Raw genomic sequence first — 23,936 nt, forward strand, 5'->3', positions numbered from 1 at the left:
TTCAGGAACACCTGACTTCAATTTCCATTTCTCAGGGCGGCCAGGAGCACGCTCAATAAATGCAAGACAGTAGTATGTAAATCCAAAGTTCGCTGCAAACTTGCAGTTAACATGAAATCTTCTTTCCCCTAATTGGAAAAAAAAAAACAAAAAACAACAACCAAACTCCTCCCTGCCCACCTCGCGCAACCGTTACTGAATTCTAATCAGTGTAGGCATGCAGTGTAACTGAAATCATTCCCACCTGGTGCAGCCTCCGTACCTCAGCAGCTGGGCTAAAAGATGGGACATCCTGGGAGAAGGAAGGGTTGAGTTTGCCTACTCCCTGTTTTTTTAATCTTTTGTGCTTTGATTGAATACCTTTTTCTCCCTCACATCAGCAGCTTTATCCTCACTTAGCTTTGTTGACCATACATGCTGTCAGTAATGTATTCTTCCAGAATCAGAGTTACTATCAGCTCAAAGGTACAGTTTTTATCTCCCAGCCAGCTCTGATTACGGTCCTTACTACTAAATATATCATAAACATGTATTTTGTGAGAGTTGTAACTGCTCTCACTGCCGATAGCTCACAGCATCGTGTGGAGATGCCTTCCTCAGCGCTGCCCTTCTGCTCCCCGATAAAAAGGCGGGAAAGCAGCAGCACGGCCAAACGCGAGCCAGCAGCGGGTTTTCCGGCCTCAGCGCCGCCACGTGGCGAGGAGCGGGAACTGCAGCACCGGGACGCGAGCGCCGCCGTTAAGTTGCATCATTGCAGGTGCAAACAAGGCTCCTGTGAGCTCAGCATCTCGCAGAAATTCACACATGTCACGGCTAGGTAACAGTGCAGCGAGTTTGGAGTCTCTGTATGAGTCTTTGCCACAAGCTTTCTCCATGACGCCAGTATACAGAGCAGCCAAGATCAAAGCTGGCTAATTCCTTAGTCACAATGGTGAGATCCATCTCATGGACAACTTTGGTACCTGTGAGGCATACCTTAAAGTAAAAGAAATGTCAAAATCAAGTGAAGAGCAGCTTTTCTAAAATACATAGACTTCTTCCTCTCAACTTTTATCAGTGGGAATATTCACTTTTTGAACAGTTGTTCTCCAAGCTGCCTTCGCTGCTTCTTAGAAAATCTGCCACTTTCTGCTCCATTTAAAGATGTTATTGAGTTTCCCTAAAAACGCTGACGGGCACATTGTGGTACCCAGGATCTGACTGTGGAAATATGGTTAGTAGTGAGATTTTAATGAGATTTTGATACTTAAACCTGGTGTGAGAAGGGTCAGTCTCCTAATTGGATTAGACATTGAAGAGATTACAGGAGGGACTTTTTCTTCACAGCCTCCATGCTGAGCCTCCTCTCTTCAAGCAGGTCAGACCATCAATGTAACCTGATAAAGTGTTGGCACTTGATGCTGAATCAGCTGTAAAGTCAGACATAAGTTTATTCGTTCTGCAGTGGGAAAAAGGACAACACCCCACTCCACACTTCTGCTGGAATAAATTCTTGGCATAACCACAAACGTCCAGTGAAACAAATGCTGGGAATTCTGACAGGATTTGTTCTGTCTGCAGACTTCATTGGCAGAAGCAAACCAACACAGAAATAAGACTACTTCTATCCCCAATCTCTCCGTGAGTTTTCTCCAACTAATGATCCCTACGGAGGTCCAAAATAGTACTTGAGGGCATCTCTGCCACTTCTGCTGCCATTTCTGTTCTGAACTCATGCAAAATAAGGGCATCGGGAGAACGACTTCTGTTTTCAGAGAAAAGCTTAGAGCTGGAGGGCAGTGAGGGAGAACATGCTGAAATATAAGTACATGGCCTAGAAGGTTACGTTCATCAGGATTTATGACTTGATGTTCTTTCACACACCTCTCCTTCTTCCACCTCCTTCCCAACAAGCACAGACCTTACAGCTTAAGACACCTTTTAAGTAATTAGATCTGCCTTCCACAGTTTTTCAGTAGCACCAGCATTTTATTTTTTAATCTAAATTTAAAATTGGTGTGTGCTTTGGAGCAAAGGTTGGACTCTGAATTAATCTCCCTGATTTTGCATGTAAGTTTACAGCCATGGGATCAAGAAGCCTTAAAAGTGAAAGAAAAACTCTTACTGTTATAGCAAGAATAACCTACTTTCTCCAAAGACATAATTCTGAGTTGCTGCTGTTCCCATGTACAGCCTGTTGAGGAAAATAGAAACAATACTACTCATGAGAAGCAGAAGAGGCTGTTATATTTTAACATCAGAATCAGTTTGCCATTCTAGGATGGAGCCTTAGCAACTTCCAAGATTATGTTTTGTACTCTTAGTATGTATTCTTAAGATGCATGGCCTGATTTTACAGAGACCATTTCCCTCAGTTATGTGCATTCTATGCCAGTTTTCGTTCACTACTCACATACCACTGGCAGACAGAAAAAAAAGTAGATTAAGTAAGTGTTCAGTCCCAAAAGAAAGAGTAAAAGATACTTTTAAAGCTAAGAAATAAAACATTGTAAAAACCGCATTGTATAAAATCACTGTATAAACTTCAACTCTGGGAACAATATTACTGCTAAGCTTTGTTCGTTGCAGAATTCTTGTCAGAATTTTAGTTTAAATGTGTGAAAAATGGTATGAGAGTTAGATGCTATCTAGAAGGCAGGGTGGAAGCAGGAGAAAATGTTCATCTGCTTCTTGTTTTTAGTATGCTCATTTTAGTTGACTGGCCTGGCTGAGCACTTCAATAAGCTGTTCTGAGGCAAGAAATACCACCATAGATGCAAGGAAGTTGTTGAAAATGGTAATGAACAGAATCCAGACAAGCACACTTTTATGAAAAACAGTGCTGAAGCCAATCTGACAAGGAAAGAGTTATGCTAGCTAAAGCCCATAAACAAACATGGCCATGCTTCACCCTCGCACAGCTGGCCTCTGAGGAAGCTAATTGTACTTGCTCTTGAAAGAGAAAAGAGCAGATAAGCCACAAAGAGTCATATTGTGGGAACAGCTTGTATCAACTCTGGTGGAGGACATGAAAGGAGCCAACTAAAAATACATTCAATCCTAATTGTGGCCAGCTTATTTTGATGGGGACTATTTACATATTTCATTCAGATCTTTATGTTTCTGTGGTGAACGTCTTTCTTTTTTGAGAAGCCTCAGCCATTAATTCCTTATTTACTTTTTTTTTTTTTTTTTCCTAATCTAATGGGAAGCAAATCAAGATATTTAGTCAAAGATGTAAATTTTAGAGCAGAATGAAACTTGTTACACTTGGGAAATTATTTTGGACATATAACAAGAAAATCCAAGAAGATATCAGAAAGAAATTCTTTACTTTGAGGGTGGTAAGGGAACACTGGAACAGGTTGTACACTGAGGCTGTGGATGCCCCTCCTTGGAAGCATTTAAGGCCAGGCTGGATGGGGCTGTGAGCAACCTGGGTTAGAGGGAAGTGTCCCTGCCCATAGCAGAGATGGAACTAGATGATCTTAAAGGTTTGTTCCAACCCAAATCATTCCATGATTCTATGATGCAGTGTGCTTGGCTATACAGAGCGGGCAGCTTTTGCAATGTAGTAAATTCATGTGACTTGCTGCCTATATTAAGTTTTAAATTTAGAATTTACACATCTTAATTTTAAACTGAAATTCTTAGAATCATTACTGTTGCTTGGAGATTGAGTGTCCTGCAGAAAGAGTAATAGCTTCCTAACATTTGAAAGGCCCAACTAGAAATGAACTCCCACAGTTTCGGAGAAATTGAGGAGCAGCAATTAAGATCTGTTTCATAAGTTTTTTAACATTGGGTTCTTCCTTTAATTCTGTCTTCTGTAAACTATTTTGTATTCCCATGGCCAGCTGGCTGCTGATTTTGCCTGCTGCTGATGCACAAGGGAAGGGACTACACTACCAGTGACCATCCACACATCTTAGCAGTGACAACATTATACACAGCTGCTGGACGTTAAGTCACAGTCTGTATAACAGATACACTTGTCTTAATTCAAATGAAAATTAGGGTTTACTGACAGAAGCACATCTCAAATATGTTTCAGTCTGCTGAAGATAGGAGCTTTTCAAAAATACCGCTTTTTGAAATGTGAATGGTCTGTCAGAAAGGCAGAAGTTAACTTCACTAAGATTCACTGCCTTCTCCTCCTATAGAAGTGCAAAAATACAAAACATGAAGAAGCTGCTTCTCATAAGCCCTCCAACCGTGTAGTGGCACACTGCCTACAGCTGACCTTCAAACGCTACCAATAGCTTACTGTATGTGAGCCTTGGAGCTTGCATCGGGAATAAAGGACTACGCTGTACCTTCCTGACAGTGGAATTTCATTGACAATGGAAGAAGTTACATCAAGAAGACATCTTCCAAGTTGGAGCTGGCAGGCAAAACATATGGTGAACTGTCTAGTAAAAACAATTTTATTTGTAAAATAGTGCACTTTTTACTTCTTTAGCAGTGGATCCCACAATATACATGCATGCAGCATAGTCCCACACTCTCCTTATTGCTTTTTATTTTTTCTTTAACATCATGGACTCACTGGCCTACTTGCACAGCACAGACTTCTTAAAGGTCAGAATCTCTGCCTGACTTTGCAATTAACCTGTTAGCAATGTCATTTCTGTGGGCAACATAAACATCCTGCCACATTTCTATTTCAGCAATGCTATTTACATTATTTATATTGCCAGAAAATTATAGAAATCATTAAAAGCTGGAGTGCTTCAGTCTCGCACACGCTACACGGGGATAAATTAGGCACATCTCCTATTGCCACTCAGCATTAGCCGAGTATCCTTTTATTTCTGAAATTATCCAGTTTGTTCGCACCTCCTACTCATCACGCACAGTACAGGCACTGGCTCTAACAGTTCTTGAAGCATTAGGACAAGCTTGCTGCAGGAGCTGACAGAAAAACAAGCATCAAGACTGCCAGAAGGAAACATCTGCCTGGGTGGCAGGTTCTCCTGTGGCTGGCTGAAGAGGCGTGCCATGACAACGTTTTTCCTAACAGTGAGAGGTCTGCCTTCATAATGCTCAGGGCAGTGAGTGAATTTTGGTCAGAACTTGAAAAGTGTACTCGATTTCCCATAGGCAGGGGCAGTCTATTCAGAGCTGCCAGAGCTTGGGGTGTGGCATGTGACCATTAAGCAAAAATCTGCAGAAATCCATCGTCTACTACCCTGCACTGTAGTTCTGACTGATGCTGTCTGGTGTGGCAAATTCAGAATGATGTGGTACCTCTCCCTGGGGGAAAACAGCACTTGGTATTGGCAGGATCTGCCTACAGACCTGGGCCAGCAGCTACGTACGTAGGGGGATAATTACTCCCGAATGGAATGAGAACTTTTGACCTCTAGAGCACAGCATGAGGCAGTTTCTTCCTTCCCAAAGGAATTACTGAAGAAGCAAACATTATTATGGATGACGCAGATGAGAAAATGAGGAATGGGGACAGGGAGGAAAATGAATTGTTTAAATGGAAATTTTTAAATTTATCGTGTTTCGTTTCTTATCACTGCGTGGAGAATTCAGAGAAATACAGTTTAGATTAATAAAATGAAAAATTACCACTCAACGTTAATTTACAAATAATTTAGGTAACTGTGGTGGTATTCCTTCAAGCCCAGAGTACCACCAAACCAGGCAGCCTAGTGCCCTCTCGTGGATTTTACTGTCTAAAGCAACATTTTATTTTTCTGAAAACAATGTTTGTGCTTTGAAGGCTGAGCTGCACCAGGAAAGCAACACACAGTTCCTCACAGAGAGGAAAGCAGCTTTTTGATAGCCTGCTTTTTTTTTATTACTAGTTTTCTGAAGGTGAAGGCTAAAGCAGGCAGCAAACAAGAAGTGTCTACTTTGTTCTAAAGTAGGATTCTTTTTTTTTAAAACATTTCTAGTTATTAGAAATCTTGCCATAGGGGTTTTAGTTATAGTTAACTACGTACAGCTCCATACAGATAGTACCAACTTAGTCTGGTTGTATTTTGATCGCAATGTTCTCACCTCCTTAACAGAAAAGAGTTCTATTGCTGGGACAGGAATGGAAGATGATCATTCTGTTACCCCCAGAGTAGCTAACTCATTGTTGGTTTGCTTCCTTGACCTTTTCCAAGCTACTTCCAGGTTACATCAACACACCCTTTCCAAAGGAAATCCACTATAGAGAGGGATATCTTACCTAATTAGAACCGACTAAATCGTAAGTGTTCATGAAGTACTGAATTAGTTTTTATCCACATTCCACACAGAGTGAAACAACCAGGAGCACTATTACAACTGAGATGACAGAACTAAGCATATCAATCAGCAAGATCACACAGATCAGAGCAGTGTGTCAACCCTGATCTTTCTCCCCATACTACTAATCCATCCCATAGTGGTCAGCTCACAATCATCCAATGTAAAGGATCACTGCTTTCCCACACAGCTAGAACTCCTGAGGGCACAATATCTCATTTGTGTTTCATGGTCTATAGGCATCGAGTAGATCTCAGCTATTTAATAAGGCAGTAGCTCCAGACCCACGAGCCTTTACTCACTTCAGCACAACACCAGGCTTTCAAGACTAAGTTGGCACCTCCACAGAGCAGCACTTGTGCCATCTGGGCAAACACCAACCCCTCTGCACCACATTCCTCTGCACAGTCTGGATCTGACTCAACAGAAGCACTGAAATCAGATCACAGAAATTCTGTAAGGTGAAGATACAGTATTCCCAAGCAATTCACTACAGCACACAGAACAGAGAATAGGTTCAAAGTATATGCAACATTTTATTGAAAAAATACGAATGTTCTGTACATAAAGTACAACTCAATGGGCTTGACAAAATCTCCAGAGACTTATTGGTTAATAAAGGTCATCTTTTCTTCCTTTTCCTCTAAGAACAAAGCATACAATGAAGCAGCAGGTCCCTCATACTTGTGCAAATGCAATCCCATCACTGTGCGTGTAGCACAGCACTTGGCTTTGCACATGGGACTCCAACACATTCAATGTACTTTGATGGATGGTCTGCAAGAAATTTAAAGCATGGAGGAACTGCACAGGACTGGTCCTTCAATCAACTGATGATTCAAAATTTATTACGAGATCTCTGTATTCCTAAGCAGCCTTGTGTATCCATTATTTCTGACAAATAAATACAAAAATAAATAGGGATCTGGCCTCACAGAACCTCAAGTCTCAGAAGCAACACAATTTGTAGCAAGCTACATACATAATTCCAACTATATCAACATAATTTATTTAAATCTCTATCAATAAATGTATTAAAAGTATAAATTCTTATCCAATACTGAGAGTTTAGTTCTGGAAATAAACCCAGAAGAAAAAAAAAAAGAAAAAAAAAGCTTTTTCAGTTCTCTTACAATTTAGTGTGCTCTTAGAAAATGCTTTATAGCTGAACTTCAGCAGAAACTAGCTGCTATATAATGTTATTCTATTCCCCAAACCTAATATAAAAAGCTTTTAAAATCTTTTTACAGTAACTGGCTTTCACGTCCTAACTTTACATACAGTTACTAAAAATACTGCACATGGCAGTGGTGTCCAAAAATAGGTTTAATGGTAAAACTACATGCACAAATGCTGGAGTATCAAAGCAGAAACTGAATAACGTGGCAGCTTCACAATTAAATTATGTTGCTAATTGGATGGTGTAACAACACTTTAACCCCAAAAGATATGTAAATTGCAAACGGAAAGACAATGAACAGAACTGGATGAGGAGAAAGTTAGGCAGAAAAACCTTTTCTTCTTCTCCAATTAAAACTGGAATGTCCGTTATCACCAATAAGGTAAATGTAGGCCAGCGTTAGAAATTTGCACTAAATCAGGAGTAAATTGTGATGACTTCTCGTCCACCTCCTCTGACAAGTAATACTCTCTCCAGACCCTCCGTCAAGACTTCAAGAAACTCCATGTCTGTTTCAGGAAAGTCAAGGACAAAGAAGTGTTAAAATCAGAATGCACAGTGATTAGCCTCCCCCCTTCCAGAACTGTAGTAAAACATTGGATTCAGAATGTTACAGGCAATGAAAAACCAGAACTCTGAGCAGTCCTTTTAAGTTTATACTTATTTCAACCCAGGACTCAATTTGATACACCTGTATTCATCCTTCTAAATATAGATAAGGTGGCAATAGGACAGAGTTAGGGAACTCTTATAATATAAACTTTAGGAGTTTTTTGAAAGCAAGACTCTTTCACTTCCCTATCAAAATGATCTGAGCACCAGGACACACAGACATTTCCTCTCACTTGCTGTTTGTGAATACTGCATGCTGTTTGGTCACAAGGGCTCAGCCTCTCTAGGGATGGCTGGAGGAGTAAGTAGCATCACCCAAAGTTACCCAGAGCCTCAAGTTCAAAATCTCTCCTGCAGCTGTAGCAGCTGTGCTTGAAACACCCTTATGCTATGGAGTGTTTTTCTCTCTTCTTCAGCCAGCAAGCTGTTGTGTGCCAACAGTTACCACTGTTTCCCTCCAGAGTCAGGAGAAAACTACAATCATTTGGTCTGTGATTCACAACTCAATACATATACGATACACATATTTTTGGCACAGTTCAAAGAAAGGCTTGCTAACATGAAAGGCTGAAGAGAAGCAATGGACAGAAAACTAGAATGCCAGGAGGCTTTACAGATTGCAATCCCCAGCTCTGGCCTTGCTTAGAGGCACGGTGCAAGTATTCTTCTAGGTATCTAAATACTGTAGGTTTGAATTTTAATTGTACCAGAGCATTGCATTCACAGCTAAACTTCCAAATTCCATTGTGAGAGAATATACCTGAGATATGCCCTCTCTATCAGCACTTCCTGCTCACTCAAGTTCAGACACTGTCCTGAATTCAGAGCACTGACTACTGTGAATGCCTCCTTAAACATCTGCTACATCCATATTGAGAATTAATCTCCAAAGTCAGCACTGTAGACTTCATTCCCTGACGCAGGCCCCAGCATCTAAATGACACTGTCCATATGCCTTTCAGAATTAGCTTTTGCTCCTTCCCTAGAACATGTTAAGTGTTGTCAAACTGTTGACCCTTTCCTCTAGTGATAAAACAATCACAATGAATTGCATGTTGTTGCACAAGCAAGACTTGCAAGGACTTGGTAAATTACGTTAAATAAGAATCAAGACAACACTGATTTCAAATCCACAAGTCTTTCAGAGCAAATTCTACTTTAAGCAACTACTACGTTGCAGCCCCAAGCAAGTACTCTCCACTCAGTAGAAACTGTCATTTATTACAGTCTGACATTTGTGTCAAAACAACTTCAAGAACACACATTAAAGAAAACGTTTGCATGTGGACCAGGCCTTGACTGAAAGGATACAGTTCTCATCACCATCAGTGTTCTTCGGAGGACCAGGCATATTCAGGAGAACGAGTCTGGCATCATGGGATCTATTAACAATAACTTCATTCAGCTTCACTGCTGTGTGCATCCTTCGGACATTAGATTGGTTCCTGCAGAAAAGCACATTTGGACTTCCTGTTAGAAACATGCAAGAAAAACAGAATGTCCAAGAAGTCCTTAAAAGCATACCTTAAGGTCTCCTAATGCCCCGTTCAGTGTCAACTCAACCAACAGTACATTTCTTCAAATAATGACACAGATACTAAAAAGATCTCACAAAGTCCTTCAGATACTGCCAGTCCATCCATCTTAAGATCCCTGGAGTTAGGTCTCCAAGTGTTGAAGTTATGCTGCTCTTTGGGAAGCACGTTTTATAAAGATCTAGAGCTCTCACAAGAAGCTGAAAACACATTCACCCGAGGGGACATGCTCTTTGACCATGGGTGCTTCTGACTGCAAAGTCTTCACTTTTGGCAGCCTCCTCCAGATCCCCTCCTGTGGCAGCACAGACCTCCCATGGCTCAGTACCAGAACACCAGTTTTCTCAGATTCATCAGAATGAAGGCACAGGAGGGCAGCATTGTGTTCCATCCATGCTCTCTGTGAGTGGACTTGTCCTTTTGTGTGGAACAGCATTTGACATCTCCAGAAAAAGCCTGGTTTGCTACAGCTTCCTACACTACGAATGGCTGGATGCATGCCTGCTTATGGGACTTTACTGATGTTTAATAAAGATTTTAACCTTTACTTCAGTTTGACACTAATCAACCTCTCTGCCTGGTTATTTGCAAAAAAAGCCCTATGATCTGATCTTTAAAATCACAATCATGCTTTCAAATCTGATCAGCCACTTGATTCAGAAATTGTGGGAGACAAGAAAATAGGTGCAGAATGACCTTACAAGCCTGCTCTTTCAGAATCCTGGCACACAATTAATTCTGTACATAGGCACATTATCAGTTTATCAGAATATATCACCACAAAATAACATCAATTCACGCAGGAATAGAACTGGAAAGTATCCGTTAGGAATTCTGAGTCAGGAACTGTTTCCTTCCTACAGGAAATCAATTATTATTTTGGTACTGAAAAAGGGAAAGCAAAACAGAAATAGACTGACAAAAAGGCAAATATATTTCCAGTTGTGAGGATTCTAGGATTTCCCACTTGTTTTGTTTCTTCATTTTAATGCATTAAAACAAGGTATTAGTAGACAGACTGAATATGAACACGCAGTTTTCCTGATTCAGTTTTACACATTATGAGTTAAAAAGCCTTTAGTAACCTTGCTGCTCTTCCAAATATTTAGTTTTGCAAGAAGTATTTTATATATACAGAAAATAGAAGATGCAATAGTATGATTAATATTTGTTATACTAACAGCAGTCTATCCACTTCAAATTACTGCTGTTATTTCAAGTTCCTATTTAACATAGAGCAAGGACATCCTCTGTCTTCACCATGTCAGCTTCAGGAAGCCACAGACAACACAGAGAGGCACCAGATTATGTTTACAGGAAGTGTGGAAGAAACCAGCACCAGAAACAATGCACTGCTATTAACTATATATAGTTGATATATATAGTTTTAGAAAAGTAATGGAAAATTAAAGGTTTGGTATTCTATGAAGTGACATTCAAAACTTGCATCTTTCCAGTGATGTGAAGGTGTAGACTATGAGAAAGGGTTTTTTGTTATTGTTCTGTTTGTTTTTTAAAGGGTCCAGAGACTGCCAGAAATAACAACATAGCAGTGTTGAGGAAGGATCCACAGTTTGTGAGACACTTTGCTTAAGAAAAAAGGTTCAGACCTGTAATTGTTTGGTTTTTCTCCATGATTTGTCAGCATCACTTACAATTTGTTACGTGTTATTTATGATGATACTTAGCTTACGTGGCTAATCCTGCTCCCTTTAAAACCATTGCTAAGACTGCTTAATTCTAACTCATTTTCTGTTCTTTCCTTCCATAATTACATAGATTTTTCCTGCTCTTAGTTGAGATAACAAAGCGTTCCCTCAATCACCTTAAGGCACTTCTACGTTAAATAACAAACTTACAAGTTTTCCCACTCTCTGAAAGCATGGAAGAGGAAAAAGTACAGGCAGTTAACACCAAATTCAGCAGAATTTCTACAGTATACGAACTATATATGATTTCACCCTAGAGCAGATTTGATTCCTCACTGCTTTATTGCCAAGAAAAATCTGTAATTTTGTCAAGTATGCAAAGCTGGTGGGATGAACTCTTCATGCAAGATGCAATACATCAAGAGATCACAGGATATTAACATATTTTTATACTAAGCCACCATGAGCTTTACTTCTAGCTATTCAGGTGGTGCACACCTAGTAACACTAAAATGGTTGTTGTATGTCCATACTCTTTCAACAATAAATTCATCTTAAAGGGTTTTAATCACAAACATATTCTATTCAGTCACTCATCATCTTCACAGCCTCTTCCTTGCTGTATTAAACATCCATATTTGATATTAGGTCAGTGAAGTTATCAGCCTTTTATTAATTGCCATTAGATCCGTGAAATTATCAGTCTGTTTCTTTGAGAGTGTGTTTTGTTAATGTATTTGGGAGGCAGGAGGAAAGAATAGGCTTTAATATCTCTGGTTCAGAATTGACTGTATCAAGTAAAATACTGAGGCATGTGTGCCAGATTTAATATGTTAGAAATTTCTCCGGATGCTAACTGCTGTCTTTTCTGTAGTCAGGTTCAATGTTTCCTGTCCAAGTCTAAACCAAGGATTAGAAGAGAAACATGATAAACTCATAGCACAACTAGACTTTCGGGAGGTGCAAACCATTGACTCTGACAAGACTCACGGTTTAATGCTGATGAGATCTCTAAAGCTCCCCACAGCGCTGCCTCGGTTCCGCTTCTCCGCATCACATTTCTCTTTTGTCCAGGTCATCTGAATGTTCTCAGGCACAGTGTCCCCCTCATCTTCTTCATCTGAGTACAAGCTTTCCAGGCGTGCTATTGAATGTCTGTCCTTTACTAGCTGAGCCTAGAGGGCACGTGAACAACAAGGTGAACTCAGCGTTTGTTTTACCATTTACAGTTCTTTCTAAGCAATGAAAGACTTTTTGTTCTATTGCATCTTTTATTACATGCAGTCAATTTAGTGCCTAGTACAGCTCAGTACTAAATGCCTGCCCTAACTAAAAATCCTACATAACCTGACTTTAAACTACTTAGATGACTGTGAGCCGTGCAGAATTCAGTCTAACGGATGCCTGTATCTATACAACAGAAAAGAAAAAAAAGGCTCTCCATCTCACATCATGACATGATCTGAAACAACCAGTGTTTGACACAAAATTGATGACAAAAAGTTGGACAAATGCATGCACAAAACTAAGACTGAATACTTTGAAGGCTAACAATCCAACCTACAGTGAAGCTTCCAGAAGGAAAACGGATTATTCTATAAACTGAGACAAGCCTCAGACATCCCACACAAAGCAAAATAAAAGTCAAAATTGGGTTCAGACTTACATCCTCACATCACTGAGCATCATTCTGCATTGCAAACAGGAACAACATAAATTGTTTCTGCAGCTTATATGCTGGCATTGTTTTTTCCTAAAACAGACGATTTCTAACATGGGTTTGCATGTGCAGCAAGGCTATTCAGTGACAACAAGCAATTCTGGGAAACAAAATGCTACACCAAAGGTATTTCCTTTTAACTTCAGAATACAGGAGTTTAATTTAGAAGCAGCTATTATAAAACAGCACCCGGAAGGCACTGCGTCATGCACCTCAGCAGCCCACAGTAATCAACCACAAATGACATACCTCTCTTTCCCGCTCTGTTTTTGTCAGCCTCATTTGCCTCAGCATCTGAGACCTCTGCTCCATCATAAGAGTTCTCTCATAAGTATATGCTGAAATATCACTATTATGCTGCAGAAATAAGAAAAAAATATTGCTCTCAAGTCATAATCAGACACCATCATTTCCATCATGAAGTGAAAAACAGGCTCAAGTCCCTTACCATTTCTACCACTTCTACCTCTGCCTCTATTCGGAGTTGATAGAGGAAAGTAGCCAAGTCCTTCTTCATCTGGATGCTGTTGTCATCCATCTGAGCCACAGTAAAAATTCTCATCTTGCATTTTCTCCAAACCTGGTGAGGGAACGTGAGTTCTCAATATATTTGATTTAATAACACTGCTTTATGAAATGAGCTTACGAATATAACTACTGTTGTTTATCTCTGCAAACAATGCTACTGGGCCTTTTTTCTTTACAGTAATGCATACTAAAGTAATTGGTAACAAACATTCTTTTTCTAAGCTCCTTACTTTGTGCTGTTTGAGTAGAAAAGGAAGAAGCATCAACATGCCTCCATCATGCACAATCCACCACACATCAATGTTGCCTTCATTGTAACGCTCATGGTTGCTGGGATAGAAAGACACATTTTTGGGAACCAGCAGAGCCAGATGGGCTGCAGTTGTGCAACGAACAGTACCTGCCAAGAGGGGAAAGAACAAAGAACAAACAGTTATCTCCAATTCTGCCAGAGCCATTTATAGTAAAAAAAAACAACCAAACAAAAAAAAAAAACAACACTCAATAAGCAAATGTCAGTAAACTACAAAAGTTATCACTTGCATAAAGAAAAGTACATAATGGGAGGCTTGCACAGACAGATCAGACAAATGACACAGCTAAGATAAAACAGACTTACAGGAACACAAGCCCTATTTCATGTCTGAAATAAAGGCTGTGATCTTCAAAGCTAAATACAAGGAAGAAGCAGATGTTCTAATTTGTCTGTTAAGTAGTTGGATATCTGAGACAACAGGAGAATGACAGTGATAGGGCAAGGGCAGTGCTAGTTCCCATAGTAAAGACGGCTAGATTAGCACCCGTGGAAAGAGATTATCTAGGTAAAAAAATAATAGTTTGCCACCAAAACAGTATCTCCCAAGTCCATCATTTTGAAGCATTTATTAGAAAGATTAATTTAACTATTAAATCAATCTTTGAAGAACTTTCATAGGCCTCCTTGCTACAATAAATGATATTTCAAATATAAATCAGTTTTGTAAGAAATCATCTACAGACAACTTGCTTATTGCTTTGCCTGAAAGTATAGCCATACTTTCCCCTCTTTCCTCAATCTCATCAGCTGGTCTCACATGAAAGACTTTAATTCCCTCAGAGCTTAGCCTCACTTGCTGTATTTACATCTTTTGTAACATAAATCCAGAACACACAACCCCAGCAATACCATGTAGTATATGAGACCACTTTTATTTTTTTAAGACTTAAGCTTTCTTAACTCAACATGAAGTTCATGATCAACAGAAGAAACAAAAACTGTAAAAATAATAATAATAATAAATTTCACAAAAATTCCGTTAAAATCCCCAGTGTGTAACATATGTGTAATAATCACCTTGGTGCGCCATCTTTGGTCCCATCAAACCTTCAAAACTCACCTATAAACGTCTTCCATGACCTTGGATCTTCACTTTGCCTCCATCCATACGGCCATCCCAAAACCACAGTATTATGTTTCATGCCACCGAGCCCACAGGACTGGATCAAGTGGGCAATTCCCTCCCGAACTTTATTGGCTACAACTACTTGACAGAATCCTTTCACCTTCTCAATGTCCATCATATTTTTAATAGTCTGGAAGACAGTCAAGGAAAAACTTCATGTGCAAGAAGAATTCCATGCCTTTGTCTATCATTTGATTACAAAGTACACTCCTGATACATAGGACCACAGGTAAAACGCGCCCTAAGGCAAAGTTCAGCTCAATCACTTTCCTTAATAAAACAGAAGAGAAAATGCCCACTGGTATATAATACCTGATGCTTAAGCACACAAAGTTCCCTTCCAAACACAATTTGATACAAAGATACAAGGCAAGCTTTTCTTTTGGGTTTGTGCCATAATCTATTACTCACAAAAACTGCAGCAGTTAGCAATATCTGTTCCTACCCCACTTTCCATTTTCTAATCTTAAAACATCCACCTTTTTAAACACACAGTTAATTACCTTCACTCGGATTTCCAGTTTCAGATATCTATATGTAGTTTGATGTGTTGTTATATTCATTTAACGTGTACAAGCACTAAATCCCCACTTGAATCCCACAGACACCCCACACAAGAACTCCCTGCCCTCTATTTGTTTAAAAATTAAACTCGTTCAACCTGTAGGCCTATGAACTCATTTTTCCTTTTTTAACAGTGCTCCTGTACAAAAACCTTTGGGGAAAACAATGATATGCAGATAAGACACGGATGAAAGCAGGCCTATAATGTCAGGTATACACAATGAGAAGGATTAAATGATTTATTAACAATTTTTCAAGACCATCTTTTAATGCTTTTGGAGATAAATTTATCACCATGCAGAAAGAAATACAATGTTTGCTAATTTATAATAATTGAAAGTCACTGAAATGTTTCTGGTTATGTCGAGAAACTAAATAGTCATCTTCCTTTCATTAATCAGCATACATAAGCTTCCAGAGTAATTACTTTTTGTAAATAAAGACAGTTATATGCAGTTAGGCTTCTTTTACAGGTTGGAAAGCATTCATCCTATATTTTCAAAGAAAACTGACAGCTGAAATGTTTGCAAGCTCTTTAACAAACAACTGTAGCACTACTCAGCTCATACTGTATTTCATGGAAGTCTTACTGATATGCTTTTTGCCGTGAAAGATTATGAAATTCCTTTAGGGACTGATTTAGCACACTGACCTGTTCAGCAGCCTGGGCTTCTCCATAAGTTTCCAAGAAGTTCCCTTGGATGACTGATCCTATGATAGTCAAACCTTTGCCAGCTTTCAGCTGGGATGCAAATGTTAACAATCTTGGGTATTTTACATGCAAGTCTTCATCAAGTTTCAAAAGTACCAGCAACTGAGGCCTGGAAGAAATTGAAAGAGAATTAATTTTTTTATTAATAAATTACAAAGACACTTCTGAAAAACTGCCTCATTCATCAATTTAATTGTACCTGAATATTAACTCTGATAACTACACTCTCTCCCCTCCATTAGGAGGGCTTTAATTAATAATTTATTTCTCTCGATTCAAAGCAGATTTGAGGCACTGAGGGAATTGTGTTGTTTTGGCAGTCATAAAACCCATTCATGTACTTAGCTTAAGAGATTTTCATTAGTGTTTTATTACATGGTTGATTTTTCAAGGCTCTGTTAAGCACAGTTATGGCACGTGCTCTGTGAGAAAGGCTGTCCCTCCAGATCTATCTTGTGCCAAAAGTTTGGGAAATACAAATGTTTTTATCATTCTGCTTTTTGTTCCTTAAGATATTTTTACAGATTAGTTACATTATTCTCTCTCTTAAGCTAAGGTTAAGCAAGTTCAAAAAGATTTACAGACTTTTTTTTTTTTTTTTTTTTTTTAAAGGGAGATTCCTACTCCTCCTGTTCAGAGCCTGACAAGAGCTGCGCAACACAACTCAGAGGAGAGTTCTGTAATCTGGCTTAACATACAAAGCCAGAGGGAGAAACGTTGGCCTCTCTGTCAGTTTTTAAGCCTCAAATGGTAGCAGTGACTTCTTCATGCTCCCAGCAAATTACAGTAGGCCTCTGGAACTCTGCACGTTGCAATCTTTTAACAGGTTCCACTTCTGAATAGATATTCTGGGCGTTTAAATTCAATCACACAGATCCCCAAAATCTTGCTTGGAATCCAATTTAACGCCTTATGTGTACACAGACAATCAAATCAGTGCAATCTACTCGACTAAAATGAGTACCTCCAGTTCTTTGTGTGGGGAGGACCCTCCTCCAGTCTGAGTAAGGCATATCTCGCAGCACTGAGCGAAAGACCCCGGATACCATCACCCCATTCCTTCTCTGCACTGTGAAGAACACACAGTTTAGCCACCATTCAGTTTTATGAGCATTTAAATGCAATCCACAATCTCGACACAGAGGAATTATTACCTTATGAGTTCAGTACTGTGATGCACAGCATGCATCACACGCACATATGTATAGCTATGTGTGATGCATATCACATGAGCAAAATGCAAATATTTCAGTCAAATGTGTATGACACCACCTTCCTGCATGTAATTGTAATCAACACTCCAGAGGTTTCCCAAGCATAAACAACAGGCATTTCAATATTTGCTAAAATCAGGTTATACAACGATACCAGCCAGATTTAATCAGACATTAACAGTCTGCCTTCAGCTGTCCTGGGCCCGAAGCAGTTGTTTGTGGTAAATGAAAGGAAAAGTCCCCAATCAGGGTTTCTGCTTCTTGTGACCCACATAAGTAATCAAACCTCTTCAGAGACTTAACAAAACATGTCTCTAAGATTTCAGTGGCTTTCGATTAAAATAATGAGAAAATTATATATATATTGCTAAGAAAAACCTCTATGTCACTCTCTGGACCGTGCCATTCCTTCATTAACTAAGATACAGGTTGGAGGTAGTTAACAAGTAACACAGCCAGTCTTCTTCCTACCATCTCCTATTCAGGTAATACTTACCCTTGATATTCAATGTACTTGTAAATCATTCCTGCAATTAACATAGCTACCAAAGCATAATACCAAGATGAAATGAACATCAGTGCCAGGCAAATACTCATGCCTAAAAATGAAAGAGCCCTAAAACAAAAAGCAAAGATATTAGTGAGTAGTGGGTTAGAAAAGCAAATGCATAAAGAAATTCTAACTTCAATTATTAACTCCCTCCTTTTTCTTTAAACATTCTATGGCTTCCAGAGAATCTCCTATGTCTCCCACAGTTTCAGCATCCCGTTGTAAGAGCAAAACTCATTCCATTAATTATCTGGGTCAGATCCACTATGAATATTACACTGATGTCCCCTTGTCTAAAACCAATATCCAGAAAAGAGAACATGCCCACAGCTCTCATGGAGAGGATTCTCCTCAGATCCACGCTGTACATCACAGAGCAGGTGCTGAGCACACTGGACATTTGCTTACCAGTGATAGTATTTAAATCGGGGCCGCCAGTTTGGAGTTCTAAGAAGCGTTTGTACTGCACATGCTAGGTTAACAAAGAGGTAACACATCAAGAAAAACCTGCAGGAACAAACATATAACATCAACAACACTTTTCAGTGTACACATTGACAGACTATAACAACATGGATTATTTATTATTGAAGTATGACTACCATATAGTTTTTATTAGCTGAATGATCAGTATACAGTTCTTAGATCTTCTAATTGGACAAATAGAAACGTATCTACAACATCAGCCCTATCTTTTACAACATTCTGTATTGGAAACAATATTTTTCCAAAGAAAATATGCCCATACTTAAACCACAGAACATTCCAGAACTGAAACAAATAGATTTATATTAAGAGCCACAGGTTAGAGAAATAATAAAAAAAGAACTCAGGCTCCAGTAATTTGTTTTACCAGTTTAGGGTATGGTTATGACATACAATCAAATGACTAAAACTCAAACGTGTGTTTTCTGTGTTTTGTTTCAGTTCACAGTTTTTTGTTTGTTTTTACAGTAACCGCCCTGCTTCTTACATTGAGAGAATGGGAGCCACCATGTCAAGGGAAGCAATAAGGATTCCCAGCTCAGCAATTAACGCTGTTAATAGAAGAGCCCATGTTGGTTCGCCGTTTGCTTTGCCATGACCAAAAACCTGAAGAAACAGAAACAATTTGCAACTTTCACCATTAGATATCAAGCATATTTTCCATGTATTTCGTAAGTATAAAATAAAAAAAGGCAATCTATTTAGAGAAACTGTAATAATTTTCTTAACACTTTTTTCTCTATGTAAAGAGAAAGGAGTTTCAGTATCTAAAGATAGAATTCTCTATCTAAAGATAGATAGTTCTCTATCTAAAGAAAGGAGTTAACTATAATGGTTTTCCCTGGTTCACCAAATTAGATGTGAATGTTCACAAAATTACCATATATGTAAATTCAAAGTCCTTTAAAAATATTCCAGTTTTTAACAAAGGAAAACAGAGCATGGAAAAAAAAAATATTGACCTTCATTTGAATGCTGGGAAAACAAATCTTACTTCCAGGAGCATAAAGTCAAATCACTGGCTAGTTACTATGTACAGAGTGTCATTTTTTATTCATGTACCCAGAGGAAAGGAATGATGTTGTCCTTCGCTATCGCCTGCAGCAACCGGGGGGCTCCGGTAAGGCTCTGTAGACCTGCTCCACAGGTAGAAAAGAAGGACCCAATCACAATGACCCACGGAGAGGGCCATGAAAGGGTGCCCACCACTAAGTTCTTGTTCACTGCATCGCCGTACCTGCAGAGAGGAACAGCAAGACACTGACATTTAAAGGAGTATTTTGATAGTCATGTTCAGTTTTCTTGGTCAGTTTGAAAATGTCATGTAAATATTAACTATCCGATATTCTTTGCAATGGGAAAGATAGAAAGTAGCAAATAATCTCAGTTACTTCTAATACACAGCTAGCAAACATCCATAACCCAATTTCAGCAATTTGAACTTATTTTTTTTATTACACATTATAAAATTCTTATTTCATTGTCAGTATGCAATTTCGTACTTACATTGGGAAAGATCTGCATTTCTTAACAACAACAACAAAAAGATTTTGAAAACACTCAGCACAACCCAGCATCAGACAATTCTACAGGCAGACTTAGTGTTTTTATTTGGTAGGTTGGTTTGTTTGCTGTTCCCCTCAGATTTAATTATATTCACATGTACTTCCCTATTTGTCCACAGGCATGAGACAATCAGTGTGAGAGAAGCTTTAAAAATAAAAGGTACTTGTAGACTGTGGTACTGGACACATCATTATGAGTTAACAGACAAAAATGTTAAATAAATAATCTAGGAGCAGAGTTAACCAAATATTAACCTTTATCCAGTCATGGATGTCTGGTTGGGTTTCTTATTTTGGTTTCTGTGTGAGAAACATACAACTATGGTTTAAAAGTCACCTAGAGGTAAAGGCACAAAAATAGAAAAGAATAATTACAGAAGATGGTGGGGGAAAACCAGCACTCCTTGCTAAAAGAAAAAGAAAGTACAGTATTAAAGCAGTAAAGCTTAATGGTTACTTACTTATCTCTTAGGACTACACCTTCTATGCAGGCTCCAAATAACAATACACAACTGAAGTCTTGAGTACAGATCGTGCTAAGGAAGCAGGATTTATTGAGACATGGCAGATGAAAACTAGAAAGTATTGGGAACAGTTCACTATCTGCCTCTGTCCTAAAGCATCTGTACTACACTATTTCCACTGGTGAGTAAATTAACATCCCACTGCTCATATATACTTTCTAATACAAGCGACAAACAGTTACTGTTCTAAGTTTCAATTTTTAAATAATACTGCTTGAAGTGTTACAGTAAAGATGATAACCTTCTAGGAAGTAACTTGCATGTAAATATCAATTTAATCTACAACTATAGAACAGAAAATAATATTAAAATACTTTTTCCTGCTTCTCCTCTTGTGTCTGAAGATATTTGGAACAGATGGCAAATAATAACAGACGGCACTTTCTCCTGTTGTGATCTCTGAGGGCATTCACATCACCAATAAGTCTTTGAATATTTATTTTGTTATTAAACTCTACTATTTCTGCACTGGGAAGTATAACATAATTCAATTTTCCTGGCTCTAGCATTCCAGGAAAGGTTTTGATCTGGCGAATGAAATGTAGATGTTTAAATCATAAGCTCTACTTCCATCTCTGAAACACAATTTAAAAATACAAAGTATAAGAAAAGAAGAAACACTGTTTTCTCCTAGAAATTATGTGCAAGCTTTCCGCTGGTGGTGTAATAATATTTACATGTGAATTTACATTCTGAATGAAAATAACACTAAAGCTTGGCCACCCTGGTTTAATAGGTATTACACTCAGAGGAAATATTTTTATTGCTGTTGGCTGTTTTGGGTTTTTTGTGTTTTTTGTTTGTTTGTTTGTTTTTAAGTACAAGCTCAGTTCCAGTAATAACATATGGAAAAGTCAGCTCCTAAAAAGCTGGGATCCTGACTTGCAAGGTCTGGCAAAAAACAGTTTCAAAACAGCAGAAGACCCAGAAGAAGCACCTCTGCAGCCAAGCACCCCTTGGGGGCATTTATTCAGAAAGCTCTTAAAATTTTACTTCGAAGGTCTTACCATTAGTGTTTTTTGGTGGTGGTGGTTTATCATTTTGGGGTTTTGTTTGTTTGCTTGGGGTGGGAGCTTAGAGGGATGGGTTGTCTGTTTTTTTTTTTCAAAAAGTCTCCTATCCTGATAAATTGGGGCTTAGGAAATCGATGGCCAGCTGAAGCTGAAAGACATCCCTCTAGCAGGAAAAAAGATTTTTAAGAAGACAGCTTTTCCTAAGCAAAGCTCCCATGGCTCCATACACGGAGCCCGAGATCTTCAACTGGAACAAAGGCTGCTCCTGTGAACACACTCAGCACCTAGAAATCCAGATTGAGGGACATCCTCATCATTTGCAAATAAAGTGCTCTGTTCTCACTGGAAATTATGAGTCATTCACAGCAACACAGAGCTTACTACTGAGTACAGTCATTGTAAAACTTCCACACCTGCCAGCAGGGGATGTACTAAACAACTAGACTAGTTTGTCTTGTCTTAAAGTGCTCAACAAAGCATACACTACTTTAAGTCACTCAAACCAAAAAGACATTAAAGGACCTGAAATTTATGATTTCTGTGGATGAAGCTTTCTCTCATCAGTCCATTACATCCTAAGAAAAATATGAATTTGTATTTGTATAGTCTGAAAAGCTACAGACAATTATGTAGCAAAGAAAAGCAACTAAAATACAAAAGAACAAAACAAAACACAACCAAAAAAAAGGAGTTGGAAAACCATAGGATAGCAATTTAGATGCTTCCAGACTAAGAACTTTTTTTGTGTGTTGGAGACCAATCATACTCACACTAATTTAGTCACCTGAAAGCAGTTCCACAAATCAGATACATAAGCACTCATGTGAGTCACTAGCAATGCACCAGGACTGTACTGACTTTAAAAGGATACAGACTAATGACGTGGTGACAATAGCAAGAATTGTTCCAACAGGAATGGATTTTTGTGCATCTTTGAGGTCCCCTGATCTGTTTGAACCAGCCATGATGCCTGAAAATACATTACGGACATAAGATCAAGGTTAGAGACCCACAGTGTCCCTTTCCCTAATATTCTCACCTGTCACTGATGGGAAGAAGATGCCAACGAGCACCATGAATGAAGTAGATATATCCGAAAGCACATACAGATGAAAGTTGCTCTTCTGGCCTGCTACATCAACAGAGGGATGATGTGCTTTCTCCAGTATCTCTCCTTTCTCCAAATAATTGCTCCACAAGTTGTCTTCAGCATCATCATCACACCACAAAAAAGTAAAGCATATTTCAGTTCAGACTTGTTCTCATTGCAGTGAATCTACTACTGAAGATTACAAATGTAATTCATTCAATTCACTGAACAACACGAATTAAGACACTCAAGTTACGGGAAAGAAAATTTCTATTTCATGCTTTCAAAAACAAAACAAAATGAAGACATACATGCAAATGGTCAACACAAATCTCAGCACATTTTATCCTCTAAAATTACCACATGTAACTTTCTTTTAACTTCATACCAATTTTAATCCCCAGAAATACACTAAGCCTTTTTAATGGGTAACTATCTCCATATACACACAACTGCAAATTAACAGCAGCAATATTTATCAGAGATTTGGATTTATACTGGTTTGCTCTTTAGATAGGGGAAAGCATATGGAACTATGCTAGACTATTTTTACAAAAGTTATATATTTTTATATTTTTAGAAGCCACACCTTTTAAAATGCCACTAGCAGCTCCTGGAATGCCTGCTATCTCCGTAACATTGTTCAGTAGAAAATATTCATCACAGTTCTCAGTGGTTAAGTTTGTATTGTGGCAGAAGTTCTCCCAAAGCTTAGAGGCCACGGTGATATTATCCTTAACTATGGTTTTGGCACAAACATCAAACTGATCTCTTATCAAAGTCCTGTTGCCCAACATGCAAATTCTGGAAGGAAAATGTAAAAAACAGCGTTATTATACAGCACCTACAATATGAAATCTGCCTTTCTCCATCACCCCTCTTTCCATCATGGAAGCTTCAAGTGGCTCTGGTTTTCTACATTATTTCTCAGCTTCAAAAAGATGGTGGTAGCAGGAAGAAGACGATGCATCTGTTTAGCTTGAAGGTTGGATGTTTCCACCAATTTTGGGAGATGTGCAAAATTGTGATTTAATGAATTTGGCAACAGGGATCAATTTACATTAAATAAGGAAAGGGAAACATTAAGCAACATTTTTATTTTCATTTTAACAGAACTGTAGGAATGGAAGATACTGAGAATATCTGACAATACTGTGAAAGGCGTTATACCAGTTTCTGAGCAGCAGCACTTAAGTGATTTCTGACATTTTAGCTTCAGAATTAGAAGTATACAATTCAGTCACAATAAGCAAACGTTCTTCTTGTCAGAAGATAATATTTATCTTTCCTGGAATCATCCAGTGCCTGTTGTAATTCACCTCAC

General features: G+C 38.6%; 1 protein-coding gene across 3 annotated transcripts in view; it reads right to left on the reverse strand.

Moving 5' to 3' along the window:
* Window positions 1-7,825: 7,825 nt before the first annotated feature.
* Window positions 7,826-23,936, reverse strand: part of SLC12A4 (solute carrier family 12 member 4) — a gene marked incomplete at both ends in the record, with an annotated part of 44,836 nt that continues 28,725 nt past the window's right edge. For 2 of the 3 annotated variants that reach the window (XM_079541579.1, XM_079541580.1), the window contains 17 exons: window positions 7,826-7,917; window positions 9,332-9,465; window positions 12,195-12,379; window positions 13,174-13,281; window positions 13,373-13,504; window positions 13,683-13,852; window positions 14,829-15,024; window positions 16,111-16,279; window positions 17,135-17,239; window positions 17,881-18,000; window positions 18,343-18,441; window positions 18,908-19,026; window positions 19,483-19,657; window positions 20,447-20,504; window positions 22,394-22,492; window positions 22,562-22,726; window positions 23,202-23,416. In XM_079541579.1, coding sequence (XP_079397705.1) covers window positions 7,826-7,917; window positions 9,332-9,465; window positions 12,195-12,379; window positions 13,174-13,281; window positions 13,373-13,504; window positions 13,683-13,852; window positions 14,829-15,024; window positions 16,111-16,279; window positions 17,135-17,239; window positions 17,881-18,000; window positions 18,343-18,441; window positions 18,908-19,026; window positions 19,483-19,657; window positions 20,447-20,504; window positions 22,394-22,492; window positions 22,562-22,726; window positions 23,202-23,416 — 2,341 coding nt within the window. Of the gene's footprint in view, window positions 7,918-9,331; window positions 9,466-11,414; window positions 11,430-12,194; window positions 12,380-13,173; window positions 13,282-13,372; window positions 13,505-13,682; window positions 13,853-14,828; window positions 15,025-16,110; window positions 16,280-17,134; window positions 17,240-17,880; window positions 18,001-18,342; window positions 18,442-18,907; window positions 19,027-19,482; window positions 19,658-20,446; window positions 20,505-22,393; window positions 22,493-22,561; window positions 22,727-23,201; window positions 23,417-23,936 lie in introns of all 3 variants that reach the window. The other variant, XM_079541578.1, reaches the window with a different exon arrangement.

The sequence above is a fragment of the Tetrao urogallus genome, assembly GCF_951394365.1.
Source record: "Tetrao urogallus genome assembly, chromosome: 12".
NCBI classification, from domain to species: domain Eukaryota; kingdom Metazoa; phylum Chordata; class Aves; order Galliformes; family Phasianidae; genus Tetrao; species Tetrao urogallus.